At 52.8% G+C, this 12,889-nt stretch overlaps 3 protein-coding genes across 7 annotated transcripts; 2 read left to right on the plus strand and 1 right to left on the minus strand.

Moving 5' to 3' along the window:
• The first annotated feature begins 86 nt into the window (after nt 1-86).
• LOC103618604 (T-cell surface glycoprotein CD3 gamma chain) lies at nt 87-1,542 on the plus strand. Its single transcript, XM_017738377.1, has 5 exons — nt 87-91; nt 243-478; nt 830-961; nt 1,120-1,160; nt 1,326-1,542. The coding sequence occupies exons 1-5, from the start codon at nt 87-89 to the stop codon at nt 1,386-1,388; spliced, it is 477 nt and encodes a 158-aa protein (XP_017593866.1). The 3' UTR covers nt 1,389-1,542.
• Nucleotides 1,543-2,579: 1,037 nt separating this feature from the next.
• CD3E (CD3e molecule) lies at nt 2,580-7,883 on the minus strand. Of its 4 annotated transcripts, XM_017738447.1 has the most exons (9): nt 7,740-7,836; nt 5,854-6,002; nt 5,655-5,757; nt 4,652-4,672; nt 4,367-4,381; nt 4,040-4,240; nt 3,601-3,753; nt 3,168-3,214; nt 2,580-2,864 (listed from the first exon to the last, which is right to left on the minus strand). In XM_017738447.1, exons 3-9 carry the CDS (start codon nt 5,701-5,703, stop codon nt 2,808-2,810), a joined length of 543 nt encoding a protein of 180 aa, XP_017593936.1. In that variant the 5' UTR covers nt 5,704-5,757; nt 5,854-6,002; nt 7,740-7,836; the 3' UTR covers nt 2,580-2,807. The 4 variants fall into 4 exon arrangements, with proteins under 4 accessions (XP_017593936.1, XP_017593940.1, XP_017593939.1 ...); XM_017738451.1 differs by lacking the exon at nt 5,854-6,002 and having other exon boundaries at nt 7,740-7,883; XM_017738450.1 differs by lacking the exon at nt 4,367-4,381 and having other exon boundaries at nt 7,740-7,839.
• Nucleotides 7,884-7,945: 62 nt separating this feature from the next.
• Nucleotides 7,946-12,889, plus strand: LOC103618516 (myelin protein zero-like protein 2). Of its 2 annotated transcripts, none has more exons than XM_017738446.1 (5): nt 7,946-8,267; nt 9,659-9,702; nt 9,949-10,071; nt 10,420-10,630; nt 10,848-10,997. In XM_017738446.1, exons 1-5 carry the CDS (start codon nt 8,213-8,215, stop codon nt 10,994-10,996), a joined length of 582 nt encoding a protein of 193 aa, XP_017593935.1. In that variant the 5' UTR covers nt 7,946-8,212; the 3' UTR covers nt 10,997. The 2 variants fall into 2 exon arrangements, with proteins under 2 accessions (XP_017593935.1, XP_017593934.1); XM_017738445.1 differs by lacking the exons at nt 7,946-8,267; nt 9,659-9,702 and adding exons at nt 11,419-11,506; nt 12,008-12,889 and having other exon boundaries at nt 9,883-10,071; nt 10,848-10,992.

A 12,889-nucleotide genomic window follows, 5' to 3' on the forward strand; every position in this document is an offset into this window, starting at 1 on the left:
GTCAGCGGCCGGACACTTGTTCCGGGAGATGCTGGGAGGGGTGCTGGCAGGGAGCCCCGCGGCTCGATGAGGTTTTCCGCCAGAGAATGAGGTTTGGAATGTCGATGGGGAAAAAGGAATCGGTGCAACAAGGATGGGAGAGTCTGCTTTTCCCAGAGTTTTTTTGGGACAGTCTGATGTGGTGCTTCATCCCCATAAGGAGCTCCGAGCTCTGCACCGCTGTCGGTAACGCAGAGGTGAAGCTCTCTGCTCTCTCTTCCTTTCACAGGGCAGGAGATATTCGTGAAGGAATTCAGTGGAAGGGTGTTCTTGGAATGTGTGCGAGGCCAAGGCAACAAAAACATCACATGGTGGAAAGATGGGAATACTGTGGGAAACGAAGCACAGCTGGAGCTGAGCGCAGCTTATGACGATCCCAGAGGTCTCTACGTGTGTGAGACAGGAGGCCAAAGGAAAAGCCTCCAGGTGCACTATCGGAGTAAGTGTTGCACACCTGCTTTTCTAGAGCCAGAACTGCTTGGAGTTTTCACCCAAGCAAAATCTTGAGGGAATTTCCCCTTGTCTGGGGGTGTCTCCACCAGTTTGCTGCAGGTTCCTCTGCGTGTGGTGTCACTGTGGCAGCTTTGCAGCCTTATTTAGTGCCATAACCTGCCTCTCTGGCCCTGCACTGGGTGTGGGGGACACGTAGCAGCTTGTGCCACTGCCTTGGCTCACACGGCAAACCCAGCTGGTCTCTGTTGGCCTGGGGCTGGGGCCTGGACTGGCAGAGCTGGCTGAGCACTCTGGATGTGCCCCTGCTCTCAGTGTCCGTGTCCTTTTGGGCTTCCAGTGTGCCAGAACTGCATCGAAGTGGACGCTCCCACCATCTCGGGCATCGTCATCGCGGACGCCGTGGCCACGCTGTTCCTGGCAGTGGCCGTGTACTGCATCACTGGCCACGACAGGGGACACACCTCACGAGGTGAGGGACGGGAGAGCCCCGAGGGCTGTGCCTGGGCACCTCCGGGGCCGTGTGTGGTGCCCCAGGGCCGCAGCCAGCTCTTGGGTTTGTTTGTAAATGTTCCCCACATTGCCCATGGCTCCCCTGATCCTTGACCCTGACCTTCTTTCTTCCTTCAGCTTCTGACAGGCAGAACCTGATTGCCAACGAGCTTTACCAGGTCAGTGTGGGGGCACCTTCAGCACCCCTGTGTGTGTGGGGGGGGGGGAGGACACCTTCAGCACCTCAGTGTGGAGAGAATCTTCCCAAAGGCTGATCCAGCTCCCCCTCCCAGGGCTGGGCAGGCACAGTTTTGGCTCATGTCCCCTTTTTTTCCCCCTCCCAGCCCCTTGGAGAGCGGGAGGATGAGCAGTACAGCCGGCTGGCTCCTGCCCGCGCCCGCAAGTGAAGTGGGAAGACTCTGACACTCTGTGACTGCCTTCACCAGCGCGCTGGTTTTGCTTGGAGGCCCCTCCAGGATGGGCTGCTTATAGCACTGTGCTCATTCCATGACCTCTTGCACTTCTGTATTCCTGTCATTAAAGATGAGCCTGTCCCACAGCCTCCCTGCTCCATCCGTTTGTGTCGAGGTCCTGGGGGAGGCGCCCACGGGATGGGATCTGGTGGCTGGGAAGGTGCACTTGGGGTGGGATCTGGTCACTGGCCAGGCCAGGTCTCCGCTCCCCAGCCCTGAGCAGAAACAGTTCATGTGGTCTGAGTCCCCAGAATGGGACACTGGCACCAGACAGGGCCAGCCAGCATCGCCTCACCCTTGGAAGGACAAAGAGGTATTCCTTTGGTGCAGGTAAGCACAGAGGCAGAGTTGTTGTCACTGGGTGAGTGCTGATCCTGCTGAGACAAGGAATGTGTGGGATGGTACTGGTTGGGGCAAACACTGGGGCAAACTTGTACATTGCTGTACCCCAAAAATGGTGGTAGAAGCACTGGGGTGTAGCAAAATTTAGGTTTTTTGAAGCAAAATTTAGGCTTCATACACCCAGAGCGGTCCAAGCTTCTCCCACTCCACTCCAGGGTGGGAATGTCCTGCACAGCTGGGCTGAGCAGGCGGCCCTGCAGCAGTGCTGGTTTGCAGCAGGTCAGAACATGGCCCTGAGTGGTTTTGGAGCTGCTGGGGGTTAGTGCTGTGTGTATCTTGCCATCTCCCTGCTCGGGGTGTAGGGCCTGTTGTGGTGAATAAACCCAGCTGTGCCTCTGAACCGCATCCTGCGGGCGCGCGGCTCTGCCCCGGAGCTGCCGGAGCTGCTGGTGCTCACCACGCAACAAACGGGGGTGGCTCAGCCAGGGTTCGACCTGAAACCTTCGCAGGCATCAAAGCAACCCAGGGGCCCTTCTTAACCTGTGCCGCTGCTGCTGGGCTGTTTGGGGGTTTTTACTGCCTGCCTCTGCTCCTTTGGCTGCAAATGAGGGTCAGGCTGTGAAGGTGAGAGCAGGATGAGATCAGAGGCAAATCCCTCTGAGAAGGACCCACTCTCAGCCCCACAGGAGCAGATGGAGCCACTGAGGGCAGAAATTAAATTGGAGGGAAAACCAACTGGAGCAGAGAGAAGTGTGAGAGGAAAAGGAGACCAGGAACCACCAGTGAGGCTGCAGTCCTTTAATGAGAAGGAAAACTCCTCTTGCCAATGTGCTCATTTCTGTTCCCTGATGGCAAACCCAAGCACGCCCCAGGGTGCGACAGCGTGTCCCTGTCCTGTGGCTTATCCCAAAATGCCAGGGCCTCAGCAGAGCTGCAGAGAGCTGGGAACAAGCTGGGCAGAAGCATTCAGCCCCAGTGCTGCTGGCTTCCAGCCTGTCATCACCGGGGATTTCAGAAGCCCCTGGATTGCAGGCCTGCATACACCTCCCGCTGGCCTTTCCGGATGGGCTGTGGGAACAGCAGAGATCCTGGTTCAGGAATCCTTACCTGAGCCCGCACAATACGTGGAGAAAAGCACAACAGAGCAGGGGCAGCGCAGGGGAAGCTGCAGTTCTGCTCCCAAATACATCCCTGTGGCAGCACCAGGAAAAGGGGCTGCACCTTTACCACCTTTTTCCTCCACTGTCAGGAAAACTTGGAGCTTGACTGGATGCTTCCTCAAGGATAGATGACCTGGCTATCAGCCCCAGTCCCGGCCCTGGCTATCCCTCCCCAGGCAGCAGGGATGGAAAGCCCAGGGATAGTCCTCACCTCATAGTCCGGGTTTGGGACAGGGGGAGGGCGCTGCATCTTCGGACCTGAAACAGAGGCACAGAGAGGGAATCCTTGGGGATTCCTGTCACGAGGGACTTCCAGGATGATCCCAGAGCCAGGCACACCATGGGTCAGCTCCCATGGCTTTATTCTGAGCTCTTGAAGATGCAGCTGCTGCCAGGAGCTGGAGGGTTGGCTCCAGCACAACAGCCTGGGAAACGGGTTCCTGTGTGCAGGGAGCCTTTGGCACAGCAGCCACTCCCATCCCTGCACACACAGGCAGCCTGGAGAACACGTGGGAAGCAGGAGCATCGTTTGGAAGCTCGTGGAGAGCAGAGGATGCTCCGTCACGTCACGCAGTGGGGACGAGGGATTCACTGGGTGCTCAGCGGATGTCACGGGGAGCAGGGGGGTCTGGAATGGCTCTTACCTCGTGGCCGACTGTCCCCACCAGCACTGGCTCGTCCCTTCCTGCCTTTGCTGAAGTAATAGACCAGGATCAGCACCCCCAGGGTGATGAGAAGGTCTGCAGTGATGATCCCTGCCACGGTCAGGGCATCCAGCTCCTCGCAGTTGGCACACACTGCCGGGGGATGAGGGGAGGGGGAGATGCTCAGAGCCAGGGAAAGCCCTGGCCTCGCTCACCTGAGTGCTGGCACAGGGCTACAGGCAGGTGGGAAGGGGAAAAGGGCAAACTGAAAGGAAAGGGGAGATTCCTTCTGCCAAAAATCTGCTCTCAGACTCTTACTGCCCACACAGAGCAGGAAGGGGCTTGGCAGCACCATATTTACCCACCCCAGCGCTGAAAATGAATTCCCAGTTCCCAAAACCTGCCACTGGAATGTGCAGGCTGAAGGGTCTGCACTCACCTCTGGCATTCAAGTACAGCTTATGCTTCTTATTACCCAAGGAACAGCTCAGGTTGGCAGGAGTGCTGTCATGGTCCTTTATAATGAACTTCCCCTCCTCGATGTCCCCTCTTCTCCCAGATGGGTCCCACTTGATGCCCTCGTCCTCCAAGGGACACGTGATTGTCACCGTGGTGCCAGAAATCTCCACCAGGAATTCCCCTTGGGAAGACAGACCAATGAGAAAGGAAACTAAGGGGAAACCTCAAATATTTCTACCTCTTTTTTAGTCAGCTGCAGTTTTTATAGTACACTAAACCGTTAAGAATGCTGATAAAATTCACTTACCGTCCTGTTCTTCATCTGCAAAACAGAAAATAAGGAGTGTTAAAAAATCATCTCACAACTGCCTCACTGCTTGGTGCTGTTGGAAATGCCCAACACTGATAATAATTAGGGACCAATTTCTCCAATCAGTAAGATCCCTGTCGATTAACGAACAGTGAATTTTTCCTACCCTGCCATATTTGCAAAATTCAAATATTTCTATTTGACTCTTAGTTCTCACTTTGGAGGCATATTTGGGGTTTTTAGCATGCTAAATAGCTAAGGATGGTGGTAAAACACACTTACCCTGCTGAGCTGCGGTGCCAACTGCAAAAAAAAAAGAATAAGAATTATTAAGTAATTGAGCTTCTGCTATGATATGATTTCCTACTCCCAGGACATCCTTTCTGAACTCAGCTGCTTGAAAGAGATGTTCATAGTCCCCCATTCACGCTGAAAGCATTAGAAATATTCTGGTGGTGAGACAGGATGTTGTTCTGGAGTTGGAAGCCATTTTTAACGCAGCCTAACGCAGAATGGAAACTTGAATCATTTCCCGACCCAGCTCAGAAAAAGGGTTGTTATTGCACTCTGTGCACCCCAAAATTCTGCTTTATTATCATGGAGCAACCACTGCTGGAAAGCCCTGGTCAGAGGCTCTGTCCTCAGCAAGGGAACCCGCTGGGGAGTGGGACCCTGACGTTGGTGTAACGCTGTGAAACAGTTTATCTGCGTGATTTTTCTGCCTTGTAGGAAACAACTTGCTCCATGGAAGGCTCTGGAGCATCAAAGAAACCGATTTTAGGAGGTGTGAATCAGACCTGCGATTTCCTTTAAAGACATTTGTCTTTTTACAATAGATTTGAATTCCACAGACAGCGGACTTGGCTGGAGAGAAGGTGACTTGCTGCTTTTTTATTTTATGTAGATGAATTTAAATCTGAAACCAGAACAGGCCACTGATAAACTAGGCGCTGGTATTTGCAGCACATTGGCAGAGTAGCTGTAGTCTTATTGTAACAACTCTTAATGAACCCCTAGCGAGTTTATCTCTCCTCATTACTGGCTTCTTTAGAGCCTCTACAGGTACTCTGCACCTCATCCTAAACCAGCATTCAAACTGCTCAGGTATTGAAATTGCCGCCACACCCTTGATATCCCACCGAGTCTGCAGTTCTTTACCCAGGATCACGAAATGCTTTAAGAAAAGTGCACGAATAAAGGATAAACCCAAACTTTAAGACCGCGGCACCTCTCAGTTCTCAGTGCACCGAGCTCCGGCGCTGCTGCCTGCAGTTTGGGGACTCACCTGCACACAGCAGGAGCCCCAGGAGGGGCAGGGACCGCTCCAGCCTCATCCTCGTGTTCCTCCTCCTCCTCCTGCTCCTCTCCACCACATCAGACTGGCGTGGCTGTGGCAGGAAAGAACACGGTGGCTTCTCAAGAAAGAGGCCCAGGATTTTTTTTCCCAGAATTGCTAACGACCCGGGCAGGGCTGGGGGACTCACTGTTTCCAGAGCGGCCAAGGCAGACCCAGACACGTGAAATAAGCCCAGGTCAGGAAGTGCGGAGGCTCAAAATGTCTTCATGGGACGTCACCGCCAGCGAGGGGTGGCTGCTCTGCTCTGCACCAGCTCTGCAGGGCTCAGGAGCTGCCCTGGGAGCAGCAGGACAGAGAAATGAGCCAGAATCAGATTCGCCAGCAGGACCTTCCCAACAGCTTCTCAAAGTGAGAGCTTGTGAACTTCCAGCTGTGCCAAACGACTTCACATGGAATCACAGGATGGTTTGGGGTGGAAGGGTCCTTAAAGAGCATCCCATTCCAGCCCTGCCATGGGCAGGGACACCTTCCACCATCCCAGGGTGCTCCAAGCCCCGTCCAACCCGGCCTTGGACGCTGCCAGGGATGGGGCCAAGCTGCTCTGGGTACCCTGTGCCAGGGCCTCACCTCCCTCACAGGGACGAATTCCTTCTTCCCTGTATCCCATCTAACCCTGCCCTCTGCCAGTTCCATACCATTCCTCCTTGTCCTATTCTACAGTTTCTGATCAAGAGTCCCTCTCCAGCTTCCCTGCAGGTCCCTTTCAGGCACTGGAAGTTTGGAATAAGGGAACCAGAAGCACCACACGGAGCTCAGCACAGGAGCCCCTGAACGGAGCTTGGGCGCGCCAGGCCGGGACATCGTTCCCTGCCCGGCCCTGCGCTCAGCCCCCTCCCCACGGGCCCACCCGGAGGCATCCCAGCAGCATTTTTGGGAGGCTCTCCCGCCCGGGCGCTCCCACGGGGAAGTGGCCCGGCCCCACTAGAGGGGGCTCCTGCCCCGGCCAGCGCCGCACGCAGGGCACGGTCCCTCCCAGCTCGGGCTTGGGGCGGGCACAGACCCGCCGTGGCACCGGGACAGGGGCACTCCAGGTGGCACGGACAAAGGGAACGTTGTTGTGCCCCGTTTCCTTGATTGGGGTGCTGTCTTTGGCCGTCAGAGCTTTCTTTTCCTTATTTATGTTTCCAAATGGAACGTCGGAGAATTTAGGTTGTTGGTGGGTGTGCCAGGGACGTGGTCTTCTCTTAAAAGTTGGAGTCCACGTGTTTTGAAAGAAGATGGAGATTAGCAAAAGTCTGCAGGCAAAGGTGGGAACAGCGGCTGTTCACAGCCCTGTGCAGAACCAGGATTAGGAAGTGGCAGCAGATCGGCTTGCAGGTACTTTAAACACAACCTGAACAAAGCCCCAGACTGATAAATATTCGTGGTGGCAAGGAAAGAAAGGGAGGTGATACTTTGCAATAGTAACTGAGTGGAAATCCGGGGAGATGCAGTGATGAAGGGCTAACAGGCCCAGATCCTTCCCAGGGAGATAGAGATCCTTGGTGTCTCGGAGCTGTTAGCAGGGATGTGGTAGCAGACACAGGATTCCCTGCTCTGTTCGGGGGACAATGCACGGAGCTGATGGCCTCAGTGCTGTTTTTCCACCGCCAAATCCCTGAAGGGAGCCCCTCCAAACACCCAGAGGTTCAGGCACCATCCCCAACCCTGCCCTGTCACCCTTGCAAAGGAAACCAGCACCAGCCACAGCTACCACCGATAACCTGGGATGGCTTCTTGGAACGGGATCGTGAACCAGACACAAACACTGGCACAGCCAGTGATTTATGGCCCTCAAATGCAAACTTCCTCATTTCGCCAACACACGGGCTCGGATTGGTTTCACATTCTCACAACTGCCTCGTGTGTCCAGCAGAATATTTCGTGTTCTACGGAATTTCTCCCTTGTGGAGCACCGCAGGGTTTCCCCAGCTGTGCCTGGAATGCGGCCAGGCTGACCCATTTTCCACTTGGCTTTTCCAAGAGCACCAGGCTCCCAATCCTTGAATGTTCCGATTATTTTAGGGTAGGTACCTGTGGTTTGGTGGGACGTTTCCATCCTCTGGATGAGTGCTCGCACTGCGGCCGCGGACTGTCAGTTTTGGGCTGCTCTTTTGGGGATTGTTTGCAGGTTTTTTGCTGAACAAATGGCGCGCGTTCCTTCGAGCCACCTATGAACACTTCCAGGCAATTTTTCTTTTACCTCCCACGAGAGGGGAGTGGTTTCAGGTGGCAGCTGGGAGGAGGAATGATTGCAACACAAAAGAGCAGGGGAATATGGGAGGGAGAAGAAATTAATCTTACCTTGGGAATCTCGCTGATTTACGGGCAGAAGCGAGCGGGGCTGGGCACACCTCGGCAGGGAGCGCTCACCTTCCCTTGCAGGCCGAGCTGGCGGCAAGGAATCTGCCCTGTTGTGCTGGGAAGACTTTGTGAAACTCATCTTCCACCCGGTCACCGAGAGCCCGAAGCGGATTTGTCTTTGCAGACCTGGACTTTTCTCCCCGATGCGCGGCCGCACCTGCCTGGGCGCTGCGCTCGTCCTTGGGGTGCAGCTCCGAGGTAAGGAAACCTGTCCCTGGCCGGCCGTGCTGCCGTCCTCACCCCCCTCTTCTGTTCCCTTAAATTATCCCTAAGGCAGAGGCTTTCCCCCCGTCCTTGCTGCGATTCTTTCTGTGCGGGGTTCGCTGGAAGTGGCACGAAGCGGTTGAGTTTCTTCCCCGGCAGGTTTAGGCGTATTCCAGCGGAAGAACACCGATTTCCTTCACTGATCTCCTCCTCAGCTCGGGTTTCAACGTCTTTTTCTCTCCTGCCAGGAATCTGAACTTTACTCCCAGCCTTTTTGTCTTTTTTTCCCCCCCTACCTTTGTTCCTAAACAATCAGGGATTGTCCAGGAGCCCCAGGTTCAGATCCTTTACACAGCAAAGGTTCCAGACGGACACGAAACTCACTTGGATTTTCAGTGGTTTATATCAAAACACCCGGATTTTAAGAATGACACATCCTTCTTTCCCAAATGCATCAGCACGCGGCGCGGGTGTAATCTGTCTTGGGAAAAAGTATTTTACACTTATTTCTCACTTAGTTCTTTTCAAGGAGTTTAAAATGAAAAGATTTGGCACCGAGTCTTCGTATGAGCAATGTAATCTCTGCCAGTGAAGTTTCCCACGTGTGAATACCCTCAGTGTTTCGGCATTCAAAAAAAAATTCTCTTTTGAGATAAGGAATTATTTGGAAGGAAGTATTTAGCCATAAATTACTTCCAAATACGTCTTTATTATGAAGTTATGTTTTACAACCCTAGATAAGCTTTTTTTTGGCTGGAATCACACTGGGGTGAGTTAACTTCCTAAGGTGACAGGATAGTGATATTTTCTTTTTCCTTCACTAGCAATCATTAATTTTTCTTATTTTTCATTTTCCTCCTCTCTTTTCCTTGCTCTCCCTCCTGCTGGTTGTCCCTCTTCCAGGGGAGCATCAAGTGAGCGATGCTCACTTATTTTTAAAGCAGCAGCTGTGGTGGTTGTGGGGATGTTTCTTGGATAAACAAATCCACATTTACCTTGAGGATTTCCTCTAGAATTCCTCAGCCTGACTGAATTTACCTGCAGCTGCCCAGCTGGGCCATAAACCCTCTAAAACTGGCTCTGGATACATCAGTAAGAGCAGTTTCACTGTGGTGTGCATGAGGCTGAGTATAAAGTGTATAAAGGGAAGTTCTAGCACGGGAAACAGCAGTTATTGAGTGGGTTTCAGTCCAGTTTGAGAAGGTTTTTCTGAATAAATCTGCAGGACCACCCCCCTTGGAATGTGCCTGACACACTCAGGTTATCCATTGCCAGCGCACATAAGGCTCCCAAAGAACTCAAGCTGATAAGGAGCAGTGATGAGCTCACTCCAAACAGCGATTTCCCCCCTCTGACCCCCTCTGAGCCCTCTGTTTGCCCTGCAGCGCTGTGGCTGGCGGCAGCAGTGGAAGTTCACACTGCCAAGGAGGTGGTTGCCGTGAACGGGACAGGGAAGTTCTAGCACGGGAAACAGCAGTTATTGAGTGGGTTTCAGTCCAGTTTGAGAAGGTTTTTCTGAATAAATCTGCAGGACCACCCCCCTTGGAATGTGCCTGACACACTCAGGTTATCCATTGCCAGCGCACATAAGGCTCCCAAAGAACTCAAGCTGATAAGGAGCAGTGATGAGCTCATGTGGCTGGCGGCAGCAGTGGAAGTTCACACTGCCAAGGAGGTGGTTGCCGTGAACGGGACCAACCAGCGGCTGAAATGCACCTTTTCCAGCAGCAGCCCCGTGAGCGATCAGCTGTTAGTGAGCTGGAACTTCCAGCCCGAGGACCTGAGCTCTCACGAGCCGGTGAGTGAGATCTTTGTGCTCCGTTTCAGGGGTTCACCCTTGCCCCAACACCCAGCACTGGGTGAGCAGGGAGTGGGTATGGACACACCCAAAACCCACAAGTACATTTGGGCCTTTGTCACTTGTAGTGATTAATCCGAGTTCTGTTTATAGACCCTGCCTAAAAAACACCCTCTCATGTTTAGTTTTGGGTGATCAGGGTTAAAATATTTGTGGCTTGATAAAGCTGGACCTGCTGACACCACAGCTGAGCCCTGTCTTAGGTGACATCCTGCACCTGACGCGACTTCAGAAATCTTCCAGGTCCCTTCCAACCCAGGCCATTCGACATTTCGGTGATTTTTGTAGGTATTTCGCTACCTGAAGGAGCCCTACAAGCCCCCCTCTGGAAGGTTTAAAGAGCGAGTCACCTGGGATGGGAACATCGAGCGTAACGATGTTTCCATCATCATCTGGAACCTGCAGCCCACTGACAACGGGACCTTCACCTGCCAGGTGACAAACCGGCCAGATGTCTATGGCACCATCGGGGAGGTGCGACTCCGGGTTGTGCAGAAAGGTGAGAGGCCAAGAAACTCCCCCCGAGGCCGTGTGGATTTAGCCAGAGTGGACTTCCTCCACACCCGGGAAAACTATGGGAGAAAAGGGGTTGTAAGTAGAAAGCATGAGGGGAAAAAAGAGGAGACTGAGGGAAGGTTTTATTCACAGATACAGGATCCCAGCCTCGTTCCTCCTGGGTGTCCCTCTGGTTCACTCCTCTGTCTCTCCCCACGCAGTGACTTTCTCAGAAATCCATTTCCTGGCCATTGCCATCGGATCGGCCTCTGGCCTGATGATCATCGTGGTGACAGCTGTGATTATCTGTCGGCAGCATCGTAGGAAAGCGCGAGACAAGAGGATCGAGGTGGCAGACACTGAGCTGTAAGGACATGGGAGGAAGGGAGGGAGGGAGGGAGAGGCTCCTGGGAGAGCTTGTCAACTTTATCTCCATGGCCTTTCTGAATTATTGGTGTGGACCCTGCACGGAGCATCTACAATGCAAAACTGCCAACCCAATTAGCCATAATTGGCTGTGTGCAGGCAGAACAGAGCCCCAGGATGGACAAGCTCTGGAGTCCTCATTTGGCTGTTGCCTCTCTCAGTGGCTCCTCACCCAGAGAAGGAGCCAGGTGCCGTGGTGGTGGCTGGCAGGTGACCACCCTGTCCCCTGAGCTGTGCTCACCACACGTGTGGCACACTCACCATCTCACCTTGGGTGTGCTGTGTGTGACTCAGGACACCCTGCTGCTCAGCATGACACTGATTTGGGATTTTTTTTTTTTCTCTTTTCTCCCCTTTTTATAACAGTAAAGAAAAGGAGAGTCTGAAGATGAGGGAAGAAAAGGAACCCATTCCATTGGAAGACTAAAGGTCTTTGCTGGTGTGCACAATGCAGGTACACATCCAAACCTTCTGTAATTAATGTCGCAGTGTTCCTGTGGGCTCTCCAGGACAGATTCCCTCGGGTATTTTCCTGCTATTCACAGTCAGAACTGAGGCCACAGTCACACTTTGCTGTTGAGGATCCTTCAGAGACAGCTGAACAATCCCTGAATCATCACAGCCTCATAAATATGCAAGAGATTTCTCCACCTTGGTGTTGAGGAGCATTTGTAGGAAAGCCATTGTTGAAAAAAAAACTGCTTTGTGGATGAAGAGGAATGAATTACTTCCCCTTTGTCAGTTTTGTATCTGCTTTTTGATTACTTTAACCTTTATTGTTTTAAAATTGCTACAGGAAGACTGGAACTGTTTCCATATTCCCTGGCTTTGCCTAAACTTGTCAGCATAAATTTTACCCACAGTTTCTGAGGTCAGCAGTTGCCTCTATTATTTTGGTTTTTGACAATAACCCTGAGTAATGGATGTTTGTTTTTCTTATAATCTTTCTTCTCAGGTACTTCCAAAGCAGCTGGTGAAAGCTTGTAATTTGGGGTGTTAGAACAAAGCTGGATTACAGACGCCCCACGCTGCCCGTGTGGTACCTCTGCTCAACCTGAAAGTCTTGCACGGAAATAGGGTGACTTTACATGAGCTGTGAATTCCCTCCAGTGAAGCAAAGCAGGAGGAACTTGCCCCATGAACAAAGAACTTTCCTCTCCATCTTCTCACCTGTGGAATGCGAGCGAGGCTCCTCTGGAAGACGAAAGTGCCAAGACAGCAGACTGAACGGAGGGCTGGGAGGTGTTTGAGCAGATGCACTCTTGCACCTTAGAAACCACAACGTGCCTTTGTGTTGCCCTGTTTTTCTTCCCTGAGAATCCTCCCTGAGATCCTGAAAAGGAGGACTGAGCAGTGAGGGCTCAGCTGGTACAACAGACGTACTTGGAATCGCTTTTCTGCGTTAGATGGACAGTGTTAGAGCTGGGCAATGTGTGCTGTTTGTTAGGGACAGCGTTCACCAGCCGGGGTGGTTTTCACATCCATCTCTTGCAGCTTTGGGAGGCTCTGGGGGCTGAGGAGTTTTCTGCCTGGATTCAGCAGCTCCCCCTCCTGTTCACATTCCCACGCTCGTTATCCCAGTGCTCCCCTCTGTTCCCCTTAGTTCCAGCCCCCAAAACTGGAACCCACGGAGCTATAACGGCGTCTAACCAGCCCCAAATCAATCCCATTACAGTATTTACCCAGCCCCAAATCAAAGCCTTGACCAGTTTGTTTGTAGGGCGTCTTTATTGCTTTACAACCTGTGATGTGCCCGCACGTTCCCGGGCTGTTCTTGGCCGTTTGTTTTCATTTTCTCTCACCTGTGTTGTAAATAAAGGCACCTTGCTGAGAGCTA

This window comes from Corvus brachyrhynchos, unplaced genomic scaffold, assembly GCF_000691975.1.
Source record: "Corvus brachyrhynchos isolate BGI_N302 unplaced genomic scaffold, ASM69197v1 scaffold46, whole genome shotgun sequence".
NCBI lineage: Eukaryota > Metazoa > Chordata > Aves > Passeriformes > Corvidae > Corvus > Corvus brachyrhynchos.

Coding starts and splice junctions, on each gene's coding strand:
- CD3E (XM_017738451.1), bottom strand. CDS start 5,703: ATGAGGCTGGAGCGGTCCCTGCCCCTCCTGGGGCTCCTGCTGTGTGCA. Junction 4,673..5,654: donor GGGGCTCCTGCTGTGTGCAG/GTGAGTCCCCAA, acceptor TTTTTTTTGCAG/TTGGCACCGCAGCTCAGCAG. Junction 3,754..4,039: donor GCTGTACTTGAATGCCAGAG/GTGAGTGCAGAC, acceptor ATCCCCCGGCAG/TGTGTGCCAACTGCGAGGAG.
- LOC103618604 (XM_017738377.1), top strand. Junction 479..829: donor CCTCCAGGTGCACTATCGGA/GTAAGTGTTGCA, acceptor TTGGGCTTCCAG/TGTGCCAGAACTGCATCGAA. Junction 962..1,119: donor CAGGGGACACACCTCACGAG/GTGAGGGACGGG, acceptor TTCTTCCTTCAG/CTTCTGACAGGCAGAACCTG.
- LOC103618516 (XM_017738446.1), top strand. CDS start 8,213: ATGCGCGGCCGCACCTGCCTGGGCGCTGCGCTCGTCCTTGGGGTGCAG. Junction 8,268..9,658: donor CCTTGGGGTGCAGCTCCGAG/GTAAGGAAACCT, acceptor TTTGCCCTGCAG/CGCTGTGGCTGGCGGCAGCA. Junction 9,703..9,948: donor AAGTTCACACTGCCAAGGAG/GTGGTTGCCGTG, acceptor ACTGCCAAGGAG/GTGGTTGCCGTGAACGGGAC.